We start from the raw sequence: 26,369 nt of genomic DNA on the forward strand, positions 1-26,369 counted from the left end.
ATTCGAGAAATCGGCCATCATGTCAAATGTATTAATGCTAATGGCACTAAAAATAAAAATAACACTAAATTTAAGCGTCCCATACATATGCATACAGTACGGGCGCAATGTACGAGATGAGGTAGAAAGGGCGATCCTGACTTTTAGACCACCCTAGTACCCCGGGGGGGGGGGCACTCCCTATCTGAAATGGCAGGGATGTGCCTCGGTCATGTTAAAAGTAGGGGGCATTCAGGTCAAATGTACAATTACAAAAATATGGGGTCATTCAGTACACAACCTGAATAAAAATGGGGTCATTCGGTATGAAACTTTGAAAAAAGGATGGTCATTGGGGTAACAAAAAGTAAAATGGGAGTCATTGAGTACAAGATTGCCAAAAGAGTATCATTAAGTACACATAAATAAGTGCCAAACTGCGTAAAAACAACTTGGCCACCTTGGAAATGTGAAAAATCTCATTATTTCTGGAGGAGAACACAAATACCACCTAAATTTGGGAATTAAAAGGGGGGTCATTGGGTATAGCAGGAAATAGAAAAAGGGGGTCATTGAGTACATGGATTTTTTTAAAGGGGGTCATTGGGTAATAGGTAGGACCATAAAACAAAAAAGGGGGTCATTGGGTACAAGCCGGTTTGAAAAAGGGGGTCATTCCCGAGGCACATGATGCGTATCCACTATGGAAGTGCCCCCCCCGGGCCTAGTACAAGGAACTTATACGATGTCCTCATTCCCAAACTGATACTATCTGTCCATCGTATAAGTATGCTAGGTGAATTCAAATTTGCCATCAAATTGCATCATTTTATATATCAAATTAAAGCCCAGGCTTGAGTAAACTAAGCCAAAACTGAAAACCTTTTTTTCACAGCACTTTCCGTAGCAAAGTTACATCTTGTCAAAGATTGACTTTCATCAAAAAGATTCAGCTAGCAAAATTCCCCAAAACGGCATTTCGGGGTGTTTCTAGATATTAGTCTCATGGCGATAGCAGCTTTTTTTAATGGAACTGCTATCAAAATCCTCTAAAATTCCATGTGCGACTTGATTATCACCATAAAAATCATATATTTGGGTCAAGTGAAGTATAGAAAACATATTTATGTAGGTTTCCTTCACCGACCTATTCTCGAAAAAAAATTCAAATTTCTATGTAAATATGCATTGTGTTGGGGCCCGGTCTCGCGAATTAAGCTGACTAGTAAATGTGTTAACTAAGGTTTGCCTAGGTTACCTAGTATAAGACTGTTACCGTATGGCAATGTGGTGAAGGAATATTACACCGTCAAGAATAGGCTCCATCAATCATTTTTTATTATGATCCCTCGACCCAGTCTCCCAAAACATCAAAACATCAAAAGCGTTGCACTTATACTTACTTAAGACTGTCCTTTTTCACATAACGCAGATAAAGTAGGGCCAACTTGCCTAGAAATTGTCAAATTTTGGCAAGAAATATCTCTGTGTAATCCTATGACCCATATCACATTGTTATCGGCGATCGAGGTTTTTTTCCTTCTGAATTGTGGTTGGTACCCACCAGCGTCATGCATGTGACGTGACACAGCTAAAATAATCAACCGTTAAAACGTCAACAAATTTCAAAACACAGAAAGCAGTAAACTTAATGGCGAGTGGTCCGAATTTTGAGCCATACAAGTTTACGTGGTGAACTAGACCACTGTGCTATATAGGGCTCAAATATTACTATTTCATCAAGGTTTAATATTCTAACAAGCTTAAACTAAAAGTTTCATCTTAGGAGTCAAGCTTTAAACTATTAAGCAAAAATATCCAACAAGCTAAAACCAATGTTTTAAAAGAAGCTTAAAACATCAATTTTTTCATCGTAGAAATCATCTAAAAAATCCTTAAAAATACAGTGACCTACCTTATATTACTAATCTATGTTTCCGGTGATATCCAAGAAGCTAAAATATTGTGAAAGAGGGCAGGGCTAGCCTACGCGAAAACTTCGGAGCTGGCATCACCGGTTTTGTTACCAGCTCTTTTACGTCAAAAATAGCTATAAAACGTGAATTTTGGAACAAAATAAAGCTTGTTCGATGGAATAAAAGGTATGTAGGGCCTACTATGTTTGTTCAGTTGAAATCATGTTTAACCTTGTTGCGAAAGTTTAATATGATAAATTTGCAATTTGTACCAGGCTTGTATAGCGCGGGTGGTCTAAAAGTCCGGATCGCCGTAGAAAGGATAGAGCGCCCTGCTCGCCGAATCTGTGAAGCCGGTTTGGGTGCTGTATAGATACACAAAGTCAAAGTTGAACAAATCATGTATTAAAACGCATTAAATTTCCCAGTATACATTGTACCATTGTTTGTAAATTAAAAAAATGCTGAATTATAAAGCTAAAGGCAAGCACACCTGAATCAACTACCGGTACCACTTTTTGAAATTTCGCCTTCAGTCGGCATCAGCGGCCGCATGGCAACGGGCGAATGAACTAGATTTAGGAGCTTGCTTGTAAAGTTGAATATAGGGGTGTGATTTTCGGGTAATTTTTTTTCCAAAGTTTTTTTCGGTTTTGTAGTGTCTCTGGACCTAGACCTAAATGCTAGGATCATTTATGGTTGACCTAAAAAAAATTAAAAAAATTCAAGATGTTTTGTATTTTAATATGAAAATTGATAATTTGTATTCATGTCATACTCTATTAAGGGGGTACTACACCCCTGGCCAATTTTGAGCCTAGTTTTGCATTTTTCTCAAAAATTATAGCGCATTGGTGACAAGTTAGATATGTATATTATAGGGGCAAGGACTACAACTACTGCACTGAAAATTTTATTTCAGCACAGACAACAGTTGTGGAGTTACAGTCAAAAATGAGGGAAAACCAATATTTGATCAATAAATCAATAACTACTTGTCTTGAGTAACTGAAATTCCAGTGTAGTAACTGGATTCCTTGCCCCTATAATATGCATAATTTTTGTTACTTAGTGTTTTATTAGTTTTTGAGAAAACTGCAAAAATTGTCACAAATTTATCAAGGGGTGTAGTACCCCCTTAATGATTTCAAAATGCATTCAAATTCAATGCATTTTGAAATCATTAATCTAGAGTATGACATGAATACAAATTATCAATTTTCATATTAAAAATACAAAACATCTTGAAATTTTTTTTTTATATTTTTTTTTAGGTCAACCATGATGTCCATGAATGATCCTAGCATTTAGGTCTAGGTCCAGATTTTTAAATTTCGGGTACCCGGGCAGGGAATTTCCTGCCCGGTAATAGGATTCTCGGCGGGACCCGAATTCCCGGACTCACTCACACCCATAGTTGAATATGCTAAAACAAGTAATTTATTTAATTTTATTAATCCATACATGCTAAAGTAAATTCAGAGGAATCAGTTACCATTTTAGTTGTATTTGATGCTGATTTTGTTAGGTCCCTTCATTTCATAATGCTAATGGCTTATTCAGTGTGTGATTGTCAATGAAACGGCAACGTACCAGCTCGAGCTCAGCGATCTATGTTTTTCTACGTCATTGTACGAGACATACTTACTTGTCAGGCAATAACGGGAATTCCTTTATCAACCAGACTTTGCTGTCCTGCAATATCGGGTAATCCGACCTGTCATAACAAGACAATATGTTTTATTCATGCTCTTCGGGCTAAACGATTGAGTATCGCATGTTGTACCATGGCGGGGGTTACGGCAAAATGGGATGTTACTGATATTTTGCTATTTCTTGTTTTCCATTGAAATATAGACAATTTGAACAATGCAATACGTATTTAGCAACGTAATATAAACAATTTTTTATGTGACTTATTTCAAACAAAATATATATTTTATTTGTTCCAAGAAAGAATTTCCAACAACTGACGAGTCAAATAATTTCCGACTCCCAAACAAAATTTATAAAAGTCATTTTTTAACCACATTCCACTGCATACATTGTCAAAATATCGTGCTCAGATTTGTGGAATTATTTATCGATAAGCTGCTCAAAAAAGTAGCATAATTTGCTGAAAACTTAATCAATTCCCATCGGTTTTTTTTTTTTTTTGGGCGCCATGATGCTTATTAATATTCTGACGTAAAAAGGTCATAGGTTGCGTATTTGCATAATTCAGAAAACTCCGGAAACTCCGCTGCTAAATTTCATTTATAAATCCAAAGTTGGAAGTTTTTTCCGTCCCATAATGATGGTGACGTCATCTAAAAATGAGCCATCTGCGCTTGTGCCGAGTGAAAATAACAGCTGCCATTTACACAATGCCGAATGCATACTTCGATTATGTCCTCTCATAGTAGTTTTCACGTTATAACGGGACTTCCTTCAATCACCGGACTTAAGGGTACGGTGGGAAATAATAATTACGAATATTTAATAATGTCTGTTTATTGCAAGACATCCTCTAATGTAAGAAAGTCCGGTAAAAAGTCTGTGCGCCCGTACTGCCATATAGGATTTATAATATTTGATTTCGGCCTACTTCGAAGCGCCATTCCTGGCGTCCCTGCAATACTTGGCAAAATAAATTTGGTATCAAATTAAAGCTCTGTTTCTGTCTGAGACAAATATATTCGTCTCAGGTTTCTGTAGATTCCAAAAGTTTGGTCGGCATATTATATCGATGACCGTTGACTTTTTTTCGCTATTTTGCGGTGCAAAAAATAATGCCTAAAAATACACTAAACTCACCACTAACATTTCAAAATCGGAAGTTGTATTAATCTGCGGCAGAGAATTGCTTTTGAGATAAACTTTCTGGTTTTTTCTGCATGTTATCATTGAAGACACTTGTTGAATTCATATGAGCTGATAAGAGGGCAAGATGGCGAGGGCGAGATGGCCGAGTGGTTAAGGCGTTGCGCTGCCGGCCAGGAGATACGATCGACGAGGGTTCGAGCCTTGGGCTTGCCTTAGCTTAGGTGAAAAAGTCTCTTCCTTCCCAAAAAGGACCTATATGGTCGGGAATCCTTCAATTGGGTTCAGTAATTTGATTTCAGAATTTAAGGTAGAAACATCGGCTACTGTGTCATGCACAGATTTGGTTTAAAATGATACAGGATGTGTAGTTGGGTGAGAAAAACTTGCCTGCCAAATTTGAATTTTTGCCAACAAAGCGTTTTTGAGTTATGCCATTTTTTGTCATTAGAAAACCCCATTGACTTTGTACATATAAGTGGTTTTGACACTAAGCCTCGTTCACTAAAATTGATAAAAGTTTGAAAATGGATACTATGTTTAAATATTATTTTATCTCCTTTCTATCCCCTTTATAGAACTGCTTTTTGGATCTCGTTATTACAAAAATGTTGCCAAATAATATTAGTGACTTTTTTCCTATATATTGGCCAGTATTAAAGGGTATATTTGAAGGTAATGTTAGTACTTGCTCAAATTTTCTTGATTTGATCTAGAAACAATGACCCAATTTCATAATTATTGTCTGAGCTAACCATATGGCCAATTTTAACAAACAAGGTGTCATATGAAAGGTTATTAAATTTAGAAACTTTTCTCGCAGCTTTTTTTAATAAAGTGTTTCTATTTTAAGTTATGGGTGTTTCTAGATTTCCCTACTTTAAAAATAGAAAAAATTATTTTTCTCAAAAAGTAAACACTTTATCAAAAAAATCTGGCGAGAGAATTTAGATATTAGGCTTATTAACCACCCCACAAACTATGGAACCCATATCACATTCCCTCTAGGCTAGCAATAATTATTTGTAGAAAAAATTAGGGAATTTTCAAAAAATAAAGAAACACATAAGAAATGTTTAAATTTTCATGAAACATTAAAAATAAGTGGAGTAAAGACTTTTCTTAAATTGGTAATATATTTGATATGGATACATAATTCTGATTTGATATAGTGGCTATTTTCCTGCATGGGCCTATTATCCGATGCTCCTACCTTAATTGAAGAATTTCTTCTCGCCCCCATACGCTGCTTATCACGTGCAGATATAGGTAGTGTATGTGCTTTGTCCGTGATTTGGAAGTCACATAAAGCCGTTGGTCCCGTGTACAGGAAGCATGAGTCAAACCCTGTGCACGTTAAGTGTCAGAGCTATTCGAAAAGAGAAGAGGGACCATCCCCGGTTCTGATATCTGCAATCAATCCTAGGTTCCAGGATCATGCATAGGTAAACTGTGCACGTAAAACCCGTGCATTGATACTCAACCATTTGAGGTAAGCACGTATATGGAAGGAAGGAAGGAAGGAAGTGAACATGTCGGTAGATATGGTCGCTACAATCTCATATTCACTATATGGACTATATTAGCCGAATTTTGTTCTTACATAAAATGTGTAGTGATTTAGTGGTGCGCCTCTTAACACATTTGCTAGTCAGCCAAATTGGCCAAAACCGGGGCCCAAACACAATAAAAATTAAAAGAACAGATTTTTCAGATATAAATATGTTGTCTAGGCCTATACTTCACTTGACCCAAATATATGATTTATTTTTGTGATGATATAATCACACATCATAACACATGGAATTTTAGAGGGATTTTGATAGCAGTTCCACATAGAAAAGCTGTCCAATCATGAGACTATGCTGTTTTGTTTTTAAATTGATGCATTAAAAGTTGGCTGAATATTTTTGACGAACGTCAACCTCTGACAAGATGTAACTTTGCTACGGAAAGTGCTATGACAAAAAGGTTTTCAGTTTTGGCTTTCTTTATTCAAGGGCTTTAATTTGATATATAAAATGATGCAATGTACTTGTACCAATACAAGATACAACTAAAGAGGCTTTACATACAGTGAACAATAAATAAGATATAAAATCCAATGTTAACATATGCGCAAGTGACTGGTAGCCTATCTTTAGCAGTGAGGCTTTAAATGTTGGCAATCTTGAAAGGAAAATCGGCCCAAGCTTTTATTTAAAAAGGAAAGATTTTCGTGAAATTGATGGCCACATCTTATTGGATTCACATTATCCTCTGGCGGAAATGTCAAAATGTTTATTCAGTGGCAGCTCTATGAGGAGGGTGGGGGAGGGGCAAGGGGATTTGCCCCCCCCCCCAATATTTTTCTTGCCCCCTCCAGTTTTCCCTACATGTATGCCTGGTCAAGCACCCTCATATACCCAAACTTAGTGAGGGTGCTTGCCATATCCACCATTTTATTATTACAACGGATGGCTAGCATCCCTGCCCGTCAATTTAAGCTTTATGAGAAGCATATTTGAGTTGCAAAATGAGAACAAAGAGAGGCTTATCTTTAACTCACATTCTCAATCTCTCATGCCACAGGTTAAAAATAAAACGATCCCTAACTAATTATTAAAAGATTGTAAGTTTAATTTCTTTAAACGTGACGGCGAAACGATTTGTTTACAAGTAACAATCCTTGTTCCGACACCGATTCCATTCATTCGGGACACCACATGGTCATTCAGTCGAACTGGGGTTAGATGATCAATTGAGTTAAATTTGTATCCAGGTTACCTGGCCGTGCCCAATGGCGACCTCACGTCGGGGTGTTAGCCAGGATCCAGAAACTATTCATCCAAAATTTTTTGGGTCCAATATCGATTATGCGCCATGATCGATCACATTTGTTTCAAAGTGTATTATATACTGAATTTGGCAGGTCTTCATAACTCCCAATATTTTTAATCTGTATTTTTAGTTGATACATAGCTATTTTTTATTTTTTGTTTGTTCAGCAGTTAGTAGTGAAGACCAGGAGGAAACCTTGTCAGCATTAATGGCCAAGCTAAAGACAACCAGTGAACAGATCAAGAATTGGTCCAAGACTAGTCAGAAGCTTAGAGCACAGATGGTAAGTTAACAGTGTTACAAAGAATTGGTCCAAGACTAGTCAGAAACTTAGAGCACAGATGGTAAGTTAACAGTGTTACAAAGAATTGGTCCAAGACTTGTCAGAAACTTAGAGCACAGATGGTAAGTTAACAGTGTTACAAAGAATTGGTCCAAGACTAGTCAGAAGCTTAGAGCACAGATGGTAAGTTAACAGTGTTACAAAGAATTGGTCCAAGACTAGTCAGAAACTTAGAGCACAGATGGTAAGTTAACAGTGTTACAAAGAACAGTGTTACAAAGAATTGGTCCAAGACTAGTCAGAAGCTTAGAGCACAGATGATAAGTTAAGTGTTACAAAGAATTGGTCCAAGACTGTCAGAAGCTTAGAGCACAGGTGGTAAGTTAACAGTGTTACAAAGAATTGGTCCAAGACTAGTCAGAAGCTTAGAGCACAGATGGTAAGTTAACAGTGTTACAAAGAATTGGTCCAAGACGTGTTAGAAGCTTAGAGCACCGGTGGTAAGTTAACAGTGTTACAAAGAACAGTGTTACAAAGAATTGGTCCAAGACTAGTCAGAAGCTTAGAGCACAGATGGTAAGTTAACAGTGTTACAAAGAATTGGTCCAAGACTAGTCAGAAACTTAGAGCACAGATGGTAAGTTAACAGTGTTACAAAGAATTGGTCCAAGACTAGTCAGAAACTTACGGCACAGATGGTAAGTTAACAGTGTTACAAAGAATTGGTCCAAGACTAGTCAGAAGCTTAGAGCACAGATGGCAAGTTAACAGTGTTACAAAGAATTGGTCCAAGACTAGTCAGAAGCTTAGAGCACAGATGGTAAGTTAACAGTGTTACAAAGAATTGGTCCAAGACTAGTCAGAAACTTAGGGCACAGATGGTAAGTTAACAGTGTTACAAAGAATTGGTCCAAGACTAGTCAGAAGCTTAGAGCACAGATGGTAAGTTAACACTGTTACTAAGAATTGGTCCAAGACTTGTCAGAAACTTAGGGCACAGATAGTAAGTTAACAGTCTTACAAAGAATTGGTCCAAGACTAGTCAGAAGCTTAGAGCACAGATGGTAAGTTAACACTGTTACTAAGAATTGGTCCAAGACTTGTCAGAAGCTTGGAGCACAGATGGTAAGTTAACAGTGTTAAAAAGAATTGGTCCAAGACTAGTCAGAAACTTAGGGCACAGATGGTAAGTTAACAGTGTTACAAAGAATTGGTCCAAGACTAGTCAGAAGCTTAAAGCACAGATGGTAAGTTAACAGTGTTACAACAATCAATGTTATTATTGTTGAGCTTATTTATCTTGCCATAATTAGTTATTGACAGCGTACATTCATTGGTGCATCTTGATGTTGGTAAACCGCCAATGACGGTCCATTTGTGAACATCAAAGGGGAGTACTTACAGGTCACACTGCGACCTTGGCATAAACCGCAAACGTTTAAACTGTTAAACACCTGAGAAAATGTGTTTAAATGGATAGCAAATTAACCGCAAGCTTCCATCCTTACTACAAAGTCCCCACTTTGATAAGATATTTGTTTGTTTTTTGTTTTAGGCAAAATATAATGAGCCTGATGCAGTAGATCCCAACAGATTACAGAAATGTATGGAGAAACTCAAAGAGGCAATCAAAGGTCAGTGTCACATTTTCTCTTCAATTTGGTAAAGTATGTATTATCTCAAGTTGAGAGTAATGCCATGTTGGATTTCACAGTGGCAGATTTAAATTGCGCATGATAAGCTAATCCTGTGGGTGTGGGGTGTATATATACACACGCAGAGAAGGTTGATCTTGTATTAGCGCTGGCGACGCAACCACGTAAACGCACTGATTCGAATCTGCCTCTGCGAAATCCAACATGACATTACTGTCAACTATAGAAACACTATAATAGGAAAGGTTATCTTTGACCACATTCATGTCAGAAAATACCTTCATTCAATGAAGTTTTGTTAATCTTTATTAGTTTTAAAGCGTGTGTTCACATAATGCTTAATGAAGATCAAATTTAGATAGAGTCTTGTTCAGTGTTCACACATAGCATATGTTCGGTTGCTTAGCGGCAAAGTACTGTAACTGGAAACACATGCAGTACTTCTCTTTTAAAACCCTAACGCTACGAGGGGGTTGTTGGTTGGAGGTACCCTTATGTGGTGTCTGCCCCTAGCTTGCTGAATTGGAGCCACCCAGTCTGGTATTTTATGGTATTAGGCTAGCATTAGGGTTATGCAGCTTGCTGTTGAGGAGGGTGGTCACTGTGCATGCATAGTGTGTATGATAAGGGGCAAAAGAGAGTGCTGCTGAGGGGGCTGCATGGCACTATGGGCCAGGACAGGGTTGCTTGTTGTTGGTCATGCTATGTTGCCTCTCCATGTAATACATGTCGATCATGGCCAAATTCCTGGTGGTCACTTTCTGACATATGGGCATTATTAACCCTAATGCTCCAAAGGGGATATGGTGTAGAGCTTCAATATATCTCTATCATACATCAGTTAATTCCACAGAAAATATAAAATGTGCAGAATAGGTTGATCCCAACAGCTTATTGAATAGACTGCATTACAACCGGGGATGCTAGTTCAAATTATACTTTTTGAAGTCAGTCGATAAAATCAGGCATGAAAATTGGCACCGCTTTTATAGCTGATTTCAATGTTTTTGTTATTGTTTTCAGTGTTTTTCAGCCTATTTTCTGAATCAAATTCACAGAAAATGGTAAAAAACATGGTTTTCAGTGTTTTTTTTCCAAGACCAGTTTTCACCTGTAAAAGCATGCATGACCTCTATAATTGTCTTGACAGTCTCTGTAATTAATAGATTTCTTTGTTTCTTATCATCAGTGTCTTCATTCCCAGCCATGGTAGACAGGCTCACCTCCATAGCTAAACAAGTGGGGTAAGTAGTTTGATCATCTAACAGGTAATGTGATGTGGACAGGTGCATTTTTGACAGCCTGTAAGTGACATATCAAGTGATGGCATATGTGTTTATTAGTAGCACCCCCTGTTGTTTCATAGCAGGCTAGAAGTAAAGTACAACCAAAGAAAGGCATATAGGTAACTTCTAGTGCTTCAATGCCATCAGCCTCAATAGCTCAATGCAGTGGTAAGAGTGTCCACTTCATAAACAGGAGGTATCAGGTTCAATTTTTGCTTGAGGAATGAATATTTTTGTTTCTAAAGAAACATGCACTGTATTCTAAAGCAGGGCTGTCAACTTTTTGGAATTGCTTGGCGTGAGACACAGGCGTACCGGGATTTGCCGACTCCAATGTTCATTTTGTACCATGATTATTTGAGCAACGGCGCTCGGGAATGTGAAAAGCAGGGGGGGGTAGGAGCAACAAATTATTCATGACGATGCGTGAGATTTTACTCAATTTCCACCTTTTTGCGTGAGATTTACTACCTAGGCGTGAGATTTTACTACCTTGGCGGGAGACCGTGAGAAAGTGACCCAATGCGTGAGACTCACGGCCAATGCGTGAGAGTTGACAGCCCTGTTCTAAAGAATATCACCAGTTGTGATTAATTTTTTAGTCCTCAACACACACATTTTACTTGGTGGAAACCAAGGGAGAACAGTACCAGTGCATTGAATGGTTACCCATGTGAAACACGAAATAAATAAAGAAAAATTATTATTTCAATCAAGTTTGATAGGTTGTGATTTAGAGTATAGAGGGTAATTAGATATGACATCACTCATAAAATCCTATCCTCTATAATGTACCACAGGGCATTTCGCATGATAATACAATAAAATAGGTTATAGGTATAATATATGGTTGTGGAATCTAGAGACCTGTCCCTCTGTCATCTTAAGCTATCTTAGAACTGTCCTCCAACATGGCTGCCATTTCAATTGTCATACCATTCCAGTTGTTTATTCCCTACAAATCTAAATTGCATTCATAATGTCATGAATATAGGCGATGTGTTTAATCCAATCACAAATAATAACTTTTAAATACGCGAATGCAGATGCAGGTTATTCAAAAAGTATAATGACCGTGTCTTGTGACGTAGCTAATATAAATGTACGCTTTAAAATTCGAACAATTCATGCGGGCGCAGGCCGTCGTATTTGGACATCGCATGATCACGCGCTTGTGTGATTGGTTGCTAGCGGCAATTCCTTAATCGATTACTTATCCAATTTTTTACAGAGAAAACAAAACTTACAGTTAAAATTGCATTTTGTTTTCAAATTTAAAAGAATAAAATGTGACGTTACTTGAATTTAAAAAGTGAAAAGTGACGGTTATGAATGCGTTTAATGACTTTGCATCAGTTCTTTTTCAGGTATTGTGAAATATCTAAACATGTTTTTTTCACAATACCCTCAAAACAACTGATGCGCAATCATTAACCTCTAACTGGGGCACTTCACAATGCAAAATCTAAATTTTGAGGTTAATTAAAATTGTTTTGTTTTTCAGTTTGAGTTACACAGTAACTGGGAACGATGTGTTTCTAAGCATAGATGCTTTCTATGTGGAAGTAGTTCTTACTAATTCAGGAGGAGTTAAAGATGTTAAAGTAGCACATCACGATGAGCTATTGGTGAGTATTCAATCTTGTAGTTGTGTGGGTGTGTGGGGGTGCATAGTATAGATGCTTTCTATGTGGAAGTAGTTCTTACTAATTCAGGAGGAGTTAAAGATGTTAAAGTAGCCCATCATGATGAGCTATTGGTGAGTATTCAATCTTGTAGGTGTAGGGGTGTGTGTGTGTGTGGGGGGGTGCATAGTATAGATGCTTTCTATGTGGAAGTAGTTCTTACTAATTCAGGAGGAGTTAAAGATGTTAAAGTAGCCCATCACGATGAGCTATTGGTGAGTATTCAATCTTGTAGTTGTGTGGGTGTGGGGTGTGTGGGGGTGCATAGTATAGATGCTTTCTATGTGGAAGTAGTTCTTACTAATTCAGGAGGAGTTAAAGATGTTAAAGTAGCACATCATGATGAGCTATTGGTGAGTATTCAATCTTGTAGGGGTGTGTGTGTGGGGGGTGCATAGTATAGATGCTTTCTATGTGGAAGTAGTTCTTACTAATTCAGGAGGAGTTAAAGATGTTAAAGTAGCCCATCACGATGAGCTATTGGTGAGTATTCAATCTTGTAGGGGTGTGTGTGTGGGGGTGCATAGCATAGATGCTTTCTATGTGGAAGTAGTTCTTACTAATTCAGGAGGAGTTAAAGATGTTAAAGTAGCCCATCATGATGAGCTATTGGTGAGTATTCAATCTTGTAGTTGTGTGGGTGTGTGGGGGGGCATAGCATAGATGCTTTCTATGTGGAAGTAGTTCTTACTAATTCAGGAGGAGTTAAAGATGTTAAAGTAGCACATCACGATGAGCTATTGGTGAGTATTCAATCTTGTAGGTGTGTGTGTGTGGGGGGGGGCTTGCTGGGTTGTGTGGGTGGGGGTGCATAGATGGTTTCTATGTGAGAGTAGTTCTCAATAATTCAGGTGAAGTTAAAAACTCTATTAGCCCATTATAATGAACCATTGTTGAGTATTCAATCATGCGTGAGTGTATGAGGATGTGTGTGCACACAGATGTTTTCTATGTGGAAGTAGTTCTCAAGAATTCAAGAGGAGTTAAGGATGTTAAAGTAGCTCATGATGAACCATTGGTGAGTCTTCAATCTTGTAGGGGTGTGTGTGGGGGGGGGGGGGGGTGCATAGATGTTTATTTGTTTATCTTTGCCCCCTCAGACAACTGACCCTGATATGCCACTGAACATATAAAATACTTGCCCCCCCCCCAAAAAAAAAAAAGTTTTTTCCAAAGACCAAAGACTGTGTGTGTGTGTGTGAGGGTACGTAGTTGTTCATGTGAGACTAGTATTATTAATTTTGTTGTTCATTGATTGAAATGATAACTTGATACAAATAACTTGTAATGATAACTTTGTTGATTGTAACTATGACTTATATATAATTTGTATACAGAGCTGTCCAGAGATGTTCAACGTTCTGAAGAACAATGATTTCAATGAATTCACAGAACACTTGAAAGGGCTGTGCCAGTTCTACCAAACAGGAGGTGACACGTAAGTATAATTTATGTAATTTGTTTGGAATAAATGCTAGGGGTGTTTATTAGGAGTGAATTTTCAGTGAAAAAAGCTTCAAAATTGTCGGCGTAGTTAGGAAGAATCAGTCACTTCCTGGTTCAAATTCAAGATGGTGGTGCACACGGAACTGCATGGAACATGATCAGACATGAGAATTTTCAGGTTTTAAAGCCTAAATTCTGGCTTTCTTTTTTCTTTTTCTTTTTCATTATAGCCTGTTTTTGGCCTGTTAGCCTAATTAAATACACTTTTTCAGGCTTTTTCAAACTTTTCAGGTTTTTTCATGGATGATTATTCTCATGCCTGGATGATATTTTTGCAGTAAATACAACAAAAGTATATCAATATCCATTGCTTTGCATCAACCAATCATTGCTTACCTATCTAATTGGATCTACTATTTTGCTTTTCTTGATCATAAACTTTTGGAGGCAAATTATTTTAAAACAATGTTGGATTTTGAAAGAATTCCAAAATATTCCACAATGTGAATTTCAAATGGAATAGCTTAATTTGCTGAAAATATGTAGTATTGGGTGTAATCTGATTGTCAGCTCACCATTTATTTACATCAATTGCTTCTTTTTAGGACAACATACTAATCTTAAACGTTTCTCTCACTCTCTGTTATTTTTGTATCTAGGAATCAGAAGAAGAAAGCTTTCACCTGTTTGCAAGCCTTGGAAGAAGATCTCAAAAAGTTATTCAATTTCTACAGGTAAGTGGTTGGCTATGTATTACAACAGGTATGTCACCCATAGGCTGTGTCTTATTCTGTGTATGATACATGTGATAAACCCTTCAGAGGGTATTACGGTGGCGTACCAGATTCTAACTTGCGTCAGGTGGTTTTATGGGTTTCTAAACAATAATGTATAGCTGGTTATTTCAGTGGTATTAAATATTTTGCAAACTGAAAAAATTTGCGATTCTGAAATCAATAAAAGCGCAAAAATTCAAACATTGTACATGTAACTGAGATACATGACTGGTCATGTTTCATTCACATTTATCTAACTGAATGTATGCCCTGATTATTGCATAATAAGAACCATGTCATGTTACATCAGTGTCTTTTCTTGATCTGCCACTGGGGGTTTTATAGCTTTATCCAGTTAGCCAATCGGAACCCCAATTCTGTATTTTTAAAAACCTTGCATGCTACAAATGAGAACAGAATGTAACAAGGCCAGTGGATATTTTTGTGTGTATTTCATAGTTTGTGACACAACCACAGAGGAGAGAGAAAACAAAGAGCGTACCACCAGTCAAAGTCTCCGCATCATCCGATAATGAGGGCCGATTGTTCCATGAAATGCGACAGGCGAGACTGCTACGCAATTACTGCGTATTTTCACAGTCTATCGCGTAATCGCAAAAGTATGCAACGCTCTATTGCGTATACGCGAAGGCACGCAGCGCTGGCGTGATTGTTAGACATGGCACGATCGAACAATGGCCCTCATGAATATGCGAGAACTTACATCATATAATACACGGGGAGTTTGACTGTTGATACGTACTCTGTAGTGCTCTGTGGACACTACAGCCAAACACATGCAGGTGTAGCAATGTTGTTAAAACATAATAGCATTGTTACAACTTAACAATGTTATGACAATGTTATATGACGTTGTGTGTATAGGAATGGGTATAGTTTTGTGCAGCAACCAACAACTAAGAACAGCAGCCTAGCACCAACTGCTTGTTTGACCCCTTTCAGGGGCGTTAGGCAGTAACCAACCAGAACCAGAACCAGCAATATATTCACAATATTTTCGGCTTAACTTGAATATTTGTGCCACAATATCCATAATCCAATACACCAATTTTACAAGAGGTAAAGGGGTATCACATTGACATTAGCGAGATTTTGCTACACGTTTCTGACAATGTGTATGTGCAGAACAGGAAAAATAAGCTGTCTCTTCATGATCAGGATAAACAGCTGCTGGAAAACTAAATTATACCTGAGTTCCTAATAAAATTCACCTTGGTCTGGGGCGGACATTTTATAAATGAATTTAGGAGAGTAGCAACGACACCACTTGCATTACATTCCAGATGTTAAATCTACATCATATGCAAAATTTGAGGGAAAATGAACGAGTCTGTTTTATTTAAGGGCCATTTGTCTATAACTGGTCTTTACATGTAATTGTAGCCCTATGGAGAGAGTGTCTGTTGAGGGCGCTATAACCCCCATTTTAGGAACAAAAATGTGATTTAAAAAAAACTAAAATTTTCAGAGTATGTAGTATTAGGGATGACCAGCACAAGAACCCACTCCTTTGGACACCTTTTATGTTTACCATGCAAGACTGAACACACACACAGTCTCAATGGAGCTATGCACACAGAGTCTATCTCCCTACACTGACCAATGGATTTCACTTGAGTGCACACACATGCATCAGTAGTACCTCATATTAGCCTGTTTGTAATTTTGGCAAAAACATGTTTTGATGAAGTTCAAATATGCACCCCTAAATATCAATCAATAAATCTATAACTTGGGCAATCACCTAACAAGAAGTTCCCATCTACAGTAGCCAACTTCATGATTTGAGATACCAATAGTTTTCCCTCCACAGCAAGTTAAAGTGAAATCTACAGGTTATTTGCATAAAAGAGTGATTTTAATGTAAATTTTCTCCAAATTCCAAGATATATTAGGCGAGTGAAGTTTTTGTATACTATACTATATATATTTATCTAATTCCATGTGCAATTTCATAAAATTTCACAACTATTTAGGGTTGCATTTTGGATGATGAAATTTAGACCCTCTTTAATAGGATTCAGAATCATGCAGTACCTTAGGCCTACATGCACAGTATACTCTGTAATGACCATGGTAATATCTTAAAATTGCACATGAAATTGGTTCAATATTGTTATTATAATATACAAAACTTGACTCATCCAATATAACTTGGAATTTAGAGAAAATTTGCAGTAAAATCTAATTTTAATGCAGATACACTCCATGGGAAACTGAGCACATGGATGCGTCTCATGTGTAAAAAATGTATCACCAAATTTTGACAACTTGTTATTTAAGTCACAAAACATGTAATTAAGTTGATCTGTAATGACGAATTTTTATGCAAGGTTTCTGAATTTTGCACTTTTTTGGACTTTTGATCATTTTTGGGCCTTGGATGCAAAATACGGAAACCTCGCACAAAAAATCGTCACTACAAATCAACTTCATTACATGTTTTGTGACTTAAATAACAAGTTGTCAAAATTTGGTGATACATTTTTTTGGTCAAATTTGTTCATAATTTTTCTTCCATGACTGCCATCTTGGATTTGTACAAAGAAATAAAGAACAAAAAGGCTATTTCACAAGACCAGATCTCCGAATGCATTCATGAAAACCGGTATTTATAAATGATTTCTTCTTGTAAGTACTTGTATAAATCATGCAATCCATTTTCAAGGGTTACTGAAAAGGCGTTTTTTGAAAATAATGAATTTGAAACTGGAAATTATTCAATTTTGTGCCATTTTTACTTGGTGTCCATAATCTGTCCAAACTGCCTATTCAAAACACGCATTTAAAATTGGCCATAACTTCAGAACCATTTATCCTATTGAGGTCATTTAAAGACTGAAATGCTCCACTTAAGGGATCTAGAATGAGCGTTTATGGCGTTTTGACAATATTTTTTGTCGGACATGAGAGCACCTCAGACGTATCGAATTGCATTCTGAATACGAAGCATGTCTTTCTGATATCAAATATTTTTCATTTTTTGAAATTCACGATATAATACAAATTTTATGACATATTATTAAAATTTGATATTTTTCAAATTTTTGATATATAACAGTCCTCGAAATAAATTTTATAAATTAAGTGATATACTGTAAATCAACTTAATTTCGCGTGATATTTAATTTCGCGAATTTCGCGAGGAGGCAAAATTCGTGAAATTAAATATCACACGAATTTAAAATAGCGTTTGAAATCATGCCGACTAGCCCACAGTGCATGAAGCTTCCAACGTCTCACACAGTTCACAATACAGCCACGATCGTGCAATGGAAGTTGTTTAGCTGCAGGAGCATCGACTCTCTGTAAAAATATTTAACTTTACTGCCCAATTTTCTATATTTTCAGTATTTTCTATTGTAATATTGACAAAATTTTACCTTAGTTATTAATTTTGGTGCATATTGATGGCATATTTTATGCACGGCAAGGTTTCTGTCCGACTGACATCGTTTCCCATATCGTTTGTCATAGCGAAGGCCACAGAAAAGTCACAACATGTTTGCTAGTCTTGATCCCAGATGTCAACATGATGTCTTTTATTTCCCTATTTTAATTCTGTTATATTTCTTTTTCCTTTTCTTTCCTCTCCATCTTTAAATTTCTGAATAAACTTCTGTAGGCAAATTATAAAACATTTTCCTTTCACCAAGTAATATAATTTGTTCAAACTTTACTGCCTCACCAGCATCTGACCCCCCCACCCGATCTGTACGTGCCAATTAAAGTGTCAGTAAAGTGAGACTTAGAATAAGACTACGAGCACATCCGGGCTAGCCATAGCTCACAAAACATGTGGTCAGCTCATCGAATTGATTGAACACCCTACTCGTGCCATTCTTCTTGGACTAGTGTTACTATAATAAAGAATTGATCTGCTTTCCTATTTTGTGACTATAAAATTAAGAGCCGTTTAGGGAATTCAGAAGTACTAATGAATTTGCAACAGCGGTGTATAGCTGTCAGCTGTCAACACGATCAAAACATCGCCGAAAATTAATGATCAGAACAGAAGAGCAATTTTTACGATCACCAGCTAATTCATGGAATCATTATTCAGCCTTGTGATGGAATATATTTTACTAGAGTATGCCTACTCAAACCATGGAACTGCATGTTTTATAGACCCAGTACAGCATGCTCCCATTAAGGTATTTTTGTAATATTATTGGGGTGGAAATTGAAAATTAAAATGCATAAGCTTACTGACTTCAAAATTGGAAGACTTAGATTCATGTCAAAATTTTGAATTCAGCGAAATTAAATCTCCGAAAATGTTGACAATCCCCAATTCGCGAAATAAAGTATCCGCGAAATTAGTTGTTGATTTACAGTATTCTTAAAGTGTATGTAGCTGGGAGGAAAAGCCGACGGTCAATTGAAAATTTCGACCTTTTATATTGAAGATATGGATTTTTCCCCAAAAGACCTTTTTTTTGTTGGTGTTTTGGGAAAAAATCCATATCTTCAATACGAAAGGTCAAAATTTTCAATTGATCGTCGGCTTTTCATCCCACCTACATACACCTTAAGTATAAATCATCAGATTTATAAAGTTTACTTCAAGTACTGTTAAATATCAAAAATATCAATTTTTAATGATTTGCCATAAAATGTGTATTACATTGCGAATTTCAAAAAATCAAAATTATTTGATATCAGAAGGACATTCTTCGTATTCAGAATGCAATTCGATATGTCTGATGTGCTCTAATTCCCACAATAAATACTGTCCAAACGTTCATACCCCTTCCCTTAATGAGCTCTTTAATATAAGGTATGATTCTACAATACAGGAGAAACTTCAAATTTTCATGGTCATCCCTAGTAGTATGAACATTTAGAAATATAATCAAGTTGTTGCCCTACCTGCTCTTCTCCGAAAAAATAAAAAGTCCTATACCTCAATGATAATGAAACCTAGGTGAAACACTTGCTCATCTATTACAAGTTAAACCATGGTGAGTTCAAAATGAAAAGCTGCTTCATGTACACATACAAAACTATATTTTTAGAACTGCCCTCATTACTTGCCAATTATCATGGTGGGGGTAACTTTACACATAGGGGACAAGTGCTGAAATGACTGTGTTTGCATGTGCAGTTTGGTTGCGCCTAGATGACTGACCACTGTTTAGTAGGGGAGATATTCACTGCAGTACAATTCTTGTTTTAAATTTATTTGTAAAATTGTGTTTTTTTTCCATCAGGAATGTCAACAATCCATTGCTGCATATTCTCAAAGGCCCAGTAGGTTTCCTCACACCCAGAACCGGAGGTAAGATTAATAATTCCTTATTAGGTATAGGGAACAACCAAAAAGATCAATGAAGCTTTGTAAATGAAATGTATTTGCTAATAGATACCCATATGATCAAAAAGTGACCACCAGAAGTTTGGCCAAAATATGCCATAGAATCAGTATACTGCGTACTTTGATGATTCCGAAGGTAAAGGTATATTTAAAAGAAGAGGCCAACATGGTGCAGCGGGATTCTATTCATGACGGAACTGACAATGCACAGCAGTATATCAGCTTTTTAAAATCCTTAATGTACTCTACAAAATAATAATGGTATATAATGGAAAAAGCAACAAAGATTGATTTAAATTACTTAGGCACAGAGACCACTTTGTCAGGCAAAGTGACCACTTTGTCAGGTGTATTAGTAGAATTCTTACTTCATTCGAATGTTATAGCCATTGACAGCTGGCTTCTGGGCTATTCCAGTTGAAATCCACACACTTCCCATAGAAGACATAACCTTACTCTTCCACACAGGGAGTGTGAATTGCAAATGGGGTTACCTGAATGGATAATTCCATTTGAAATCTACACTCCCTGTGTGGAAGATTAAGGCCATTTCTTCCATAGGGGCTGTATGGATTTCAGCTGGAACAGCCCAATTTCATTAAATGAAATGGAATATGATTTTGGGTAACCATTTGTAGGAAACCACGATACCTATAGTTCGATCAGCTCGTTAGGCTTTTACCACTATGCCGAAAAGTAGACTCACATTAAGAGTACTATTAATTGACCTGTCTGGTATATTTTGTGTGTTAAAGAAAGTAGACAAAGTATAGGACTTGAATTAATAATTTGTGATGCTCCTGGGAAATGTCACATGAAAATTCTCAAAATAAATATTTTGATATTAATCCGTGATGTTATAAGGCCCGCCGATTACGAGCTGATCAAAGTTTATTAGAGGTTATTGCAAGAAGGCCCCGTCTGTAATAGCTGCCAAGTGTCATAATTGTAGGTGTGTACAATATAGAATGCAGAAATAGTCAAATGTGTATAGAGCAGCTGTTGTAGTCAGGGCCTTATTGCAGTATCCCCTCGATATGTAACTTGTAGTGAGGAAAGTAATCTGTAAGAGGATGGATGTTGCCACATTCTGTTTAGCGAGGAATTTAGTAGCTATATTTGCAATCTTAATTTCATGGTATTTGTTGCAGCCATATTGGCTGGCATCTTTTGCAACCATATTGGTTGCCATCTTGAAATGCAACAAGTTAATTAATTTCCAACTATCGGTAATGTTTTCTTTGTGAGCAAAAGGCATACATCCTGTCTTCATTTATTTATTGTGTATTTGTTCAAGTCATTTTTAATTCAAATGTTCCTTTTTTGCTGCCATCTTATAGACCACTTAACATCATTGTTTATCAACAAAGGTGAGGGACTGGTCTGTCAATATGCTTGAACGAACCGCTACACTGTTCAGTGGCCTTCTTGTACTTGTGGTGGGCAATTTAAAATGCACATGGCCTGAGCAGTGAGCAAACTACGATGCATACGCACACTGCAGTGCAAAGAACAATGAAAATTGCCATAATTTGTGCGCATACTGCCGGGCAATGACGTAACATGTCAAGTGGTCTATATATCAAGAGTAAAGACAGTTTATATATTTCGCAATATCCTGGTGCTACATGTAAATGGGAACATGTGAGCATCCTGAAAAGTTTGATTTCATTAAGTTCTAGGGCTAGGGTTCTTTAAGCACTTGTTATCTTGCTATTTTGTGACTTACATTGTATACCATGTCTGCTTTACCAGGGTATCCCACAAGACTGACCTTCTTTGTGTCACCTTACGACTTACTGGATCTGAAGACAAAGAAACCTGTCACTCTTACAATGAAAGGTAAGGAATATTTGATAAGATGAAATGTAGACAATTAATGATGCAGCTGTATTCAATTGAAGACCCAGTGGAAAACCTCAAGTGTTAAAAAAATAGGTTAGTTCTTACAATCAGTTTCAATTTTTAAATGTATCAGTACCGTAGCTTGCGTACATTAAGAAATTCAACTAACTTAGACATAAAGTTTAAGTATTATGAAGACTGACAAATATATACATATTTAAAACAAAATGAGTAAAGTTTCTGGAAACAGGGCACCTTAAAAATTAACCTGATTTTTTCTTAGAACTGAATTTTTACGCTTGAGTATTTCTTTCACTACACTCTTCAATTGTTCATGTGTCCATTATGTACATGGACGAAAAAGATAACAGACCGCATACAAGCAGTCAAAGTCTCGGCATAACCCGCATATTTTTATGGTCCATCGTGAAGGCTTGCAATGCTGGGATGATTGGAAGACACAGATTGATCGTACAATCAGCCCTCATGAATATGCAAGAATTCAGAACATACAATGCACAGGGACTTTGACTGTTGATACATGGTCTGTAGTAGTCTGTGGTTATGTAAATGCCACATTGTGTTGAAAAATATTTAAATAAATTGGTGGTAAACAATGATGAAACAGAAGCTGTACTTTATTTGTCCATGTTTTCTTCCAGATCCATTGCCCAAGGACCTTGGTCTTTCATTGTCGGTAGCACTGGAAGGCTCACCTGTGCGTAAACTGCAGACACAATCATTGATTACCATGAACCAGAGCTCAGAAGGAAAAGTCGGGTAGGTTTATACATCAAATGATTTGATTGAAGCAAAGAAAGTAAAAAGGCAAGGTCAGGCTCTGTATACCCTTATTTCGAATTTAACCCGATGAGAACTACCTGCCTATTGGTCAAAACAAAGTTTTCATTATCAATTGGAGCAATCAGCAACATTGTTAGAATAATTTCACCACGCAAAAAAAAAGCTCTATTCTGATAGGTGATTAAAGTGAAGATATCATGTAATTGACCAATCAGAGGCAATGTTAGATTGGCAGGTGTTGCTCAGGGGGTTAAAGCTACAAAATATGCTAGAATAAACTAGGTATGATGAAAAGAACGGATACATGGTGCAGTGCACACAACATATTACTTGTATGCTACTCTGAAATTTTGCTCACAAATTAATTTTGTGTAGACCAATTTCAACAAAATTTACACATGCAAAACAATTTGTAGTGTAAATTTAACAACATTTTACATCCCCAATTATATTTCTGGGAGACGCAATAAGAAGTTGCTATCACCAAGCTGTAGTCAAAAGTCACGACTAGCTAATAGTCGCGACTACGACTATTGGCGACCTTAGTTGTGCAACTAGTAACCCATGTTTTCTCTTTTTGCTTCCAGCAGCCCACAGTTCAACTCATTGAATGCTCAAACCAGTGCGAGTCTGCCAGCATCATTTGTCCTTACTCTCAACAAGGCCATGCCACTGTCTGCAAGCATCATCAAATCACTGCACAGTTTACAAAGTAAGTTCCATAGTAAATCAATTTATTCTATTTCTTTAAATTAATTAAAAGGGCATTTACGTGATCCACAGCCTCATCCCCCACTTTCTCCAAAAAAATTAAGATTTTTATACCACTAGAAACCTCTGGCTACATAATGTTTATGTACAAAAAATGTCTTGCAGATTAATTCGTTTAGCAAAAATATCGTCAAATTTGAATTTCGTTCTGGCATACCAGAACGAAATTACAACAGTGACCTATGGAGCAGTGTAATACACATAATCATACATAACTCGCAAACACAAAATTGGAATCAACTGAAATTTTTGGAGTAAGCTTTTTTCGTGGATATCTACTGACAAATGTCATAAAAAGATGATGCTAGGATCACAAAATCATCCTTTAAACTCCTTCAATGACTTTATCACAGACAAGAAGTCCTAGCTGTAAAACTAATATTATGTATGTTTGTTTATTGCAGGTGTTTGTTTACCTCATGGAGACTCACCACACTCTACCATGCCACTCAATACACTCATATGCAGATACACACTGGACCCAACCTTATCACAGACAAGAAGCACTAACCTCCCATACAACAAATTCCATGTGGTAGGTTCACTGTTTATAATTTTAAAGTTGGACCCTGTGGTGGTAGTAGTGTCACATGTTCTACTGAATACGTTGTTATTTTTTTTGTGTTCATGATTTTTTGCGATTTTGGGAATTTGGCAATATTTATGTAAGTGTAAAGTAACTTTAGGCAAAAACTGTATTTTCATGTGTTCTTATTTTCATGCCTGTACATCCACTGGCAAATTTTGGGAAAATAAAACCTCAAGAAAATAACAGCATATACAGTTTTTTATTCATGCATAATCTTGGAACCCCACAAGACTTGCTGTTCTTGAGTTAAGGCCAATGTTCTACCCCTCCGGGAATCATGCACCTGGGGCAGAAATGCCACCCCTTATATCAAGCCTTTGGTTCTACTCTATAGATCCCATACCATTGTTCTTGTGTGTCAGATTGATTTGTCTCGATATTTGAGTGCAAACACCACTAGGTTGTGCTCCCCTCCAAAATAAGAATTTTTAGTTCAAACCTATTTATTGAGAAACAAAATGACTGGCGTGCAGTACCACATTACATGTCTGATTTTCCTTTTAACCCCCTGAGCACTACCTGCCGATCTAACATTGCCTCTGATTGGTCAATTACGCGATATCTTCACTTTAATCACCAATCAGAATGGAGCTTTGCAAATAAATCACCCCAATTTTTTTGCATGGTGAAATTATTCTAACAATGTTGCTGATTGGGCCAATTGATAATGAAAACTTCTTTTTGGCCAATCGGCAGGTAGTTCTCATGGGGTTAACTATGCAGTAAACTAATTTCCTAACATTTTATCTGTAGAATTTGCCTGGACAAAACCACTGCTACTATATCAATGAGTGTACAACAAGTGCCGACCTACGAGGGATGCTTATGTCCAAGATCAGCTTCACGCATCCCAAATTTGTTATTCAGATTTTGAATTTCCTGCGACAGCAGGCGATATACAACGCCCTCATTGCTAGCTGTGTGAGACCGGAAGAGTCATCGCAAGGTATGTTTTGAAAATATAATCTCAGACCTGAAATTTTCCTCTTTTCGGCTGATTTCCTCTTTTTTTATTCCTGAAATTTATGTGTTTTCTTTTATTTTCAGCCCAATTTAAACCATTTAATCCCAATTTTACGCTGTTTTTCAGCGTTTTTTGAGCATTTTCAGCTTTTTTTGCACTCCCATGACATACAGAAAGTTGTATGTGCATTAGTTGCCGTTTGTCATTAGAAGTTTGTGCGATTTCCATACATTATTCATCCCGATGTGGCAGTGATGTCAAAGCGTAGAGGCAGCTATTTCGCTCATGCAAATATGCAGCATCTTTAAGTATGTGCATGTGTATGCCAGCGCTTTGAGCAAACACTAGCGATTTAGCTGCGCCACTGAAATGCGCACTGACGTCACTACCACATCTGGGTGAAAAATGCCTCAGTAACTCACATGATGAGTTGTTATCTAAAGCATTTTTCACCCTATTTTCTAAATTTTATGTCACAATATATGATAGAAACTTCTACATGTAGATTTGGGGCAATTACAGGGGAAAAGCTTTGTTCTCAAATAGGCACAGCAATTAGCCTTGGGTTGCTTTCAAAATGGCATGGCATCAAAGCATTTTTATGGCTTTATGAGATTTTTTAATGGCTATGATGAAAAGGGCACCAAGGCAATTTGGGATTAATATTGGTGATAATGCTTTAAAAAATGAAAAGTGACAATTAATTGGATGCCATATCTGATATTGGCTGTACTTATTTCCAAGTTTTTCCAGTCATTGCATGTAATAATGTTTGAAAGAAAATCTTAATTTTGATGGAGTAAAGTTGGGATGAGGATGTTGACTGTCCCATCCTGATTTAGCCAAGGTACTGGTTTACTTAGCCTATTATTTGTGTGGTTTGATTTGACAGAAGCAGCAGATGCAATCCAATTTGAGGTGACTCCATTCACACATCAGAAGCTTACCATCACGTTTGAGCACCCAGTCCATGACGGCATAGCATGCGTGGAAATAGACATGTCAGAAATGTCGGACAATTCCACCGTGAAATGTAAACTTCACGTACCAGAAGGAGAGGAGCCGCTCTGCACTGATGAGTATGCCACAAAGGTTCTACAGAAGTAAGTTAAACCACACCACCATGCCACTGGTAGGAAAACAAACAAGATTTCCCTGAACTGAACATGTGAATCACATATCGTTGCGAGTTTGACAGAGTGCCATTCAGGGATGTAGCTACAGTGGGTGGTGGTGAGCGGCAGAGCCCACCACTCAGTTTTGGAGCCCACCACTCAGTTTTGGAGCCCACCACTCAGTTTTGGAGCCCACCACTCAGCTGCAATTTTGGCACTGCTGGAGCCCACCACTCGGAGGCCAAATTTACACAATTTTATTGAATTAGTCAAGAATTTGGTCTAATTTGGCAGA

The 26,369-nt window shown here is 37.1% G+C and overlaps 1 protein-coding gene across 1 annotated transcript in view; it reads left to right on the forward strand.

Moving 5' to 3' along the window:
* LOC140167401 (uncharacterized) overlaps window positions 1–26,369 on the forward strand; it is a 37,534-nt gene that overhangs the window by 166 nt on the left and 10,999 nt on the right. Inside the window, 14 exon segments of the mRNA XM_072190707.1 lie at window positions 7,688–7,800; window positions 9,356–9,434; window positions 10,645–10,699; window positions 12,246–12,409; window positions 12,800–12,909; window positions 13,764–13,864; window positions 14,532–14,606; window positions 19,883–19,950; window positions 21,742–21,828; window positions 22,494–22,611; window positions 23,223–23,347; window positions 23,811–23,941; window positions 24,749–24,941; window positions 25,852–26,062. Coding sequence (XP_072046808.1) covers window positions 7,688–7,800; window positions 9,356–9,434; window positions 10,645–10,699; window positions 12,246–12,409; window positions 12,800–12,909; window positions 13,764–13,864; window positions 14,532–14,606; window positions 19,883–19,950; window positions 21,742–21,828; window positions 22,494–22,611; window positions 23,223–23,347; window positions 23,811–23,941; window positions 24,749–24,941; window positions 25,852–26,062 — 1,630 coding nt within the window.

Source organism: Amphiura filiformis, chromosome 13 (genome assembly GCF_039555335.1).
Source record: "Amphiura filiformis chromosome 13, Afil_fr2py, whole genome shotgun sequence".
In the NCBI taxonomy this organism is placed as follows: domain Eukaryota; kingdom Metazoa; phylum Echinodermata; class Ophiuroidea; order Amphilepidida; family Amphiuridae; genus Amphiura; species Amphiura filiformis.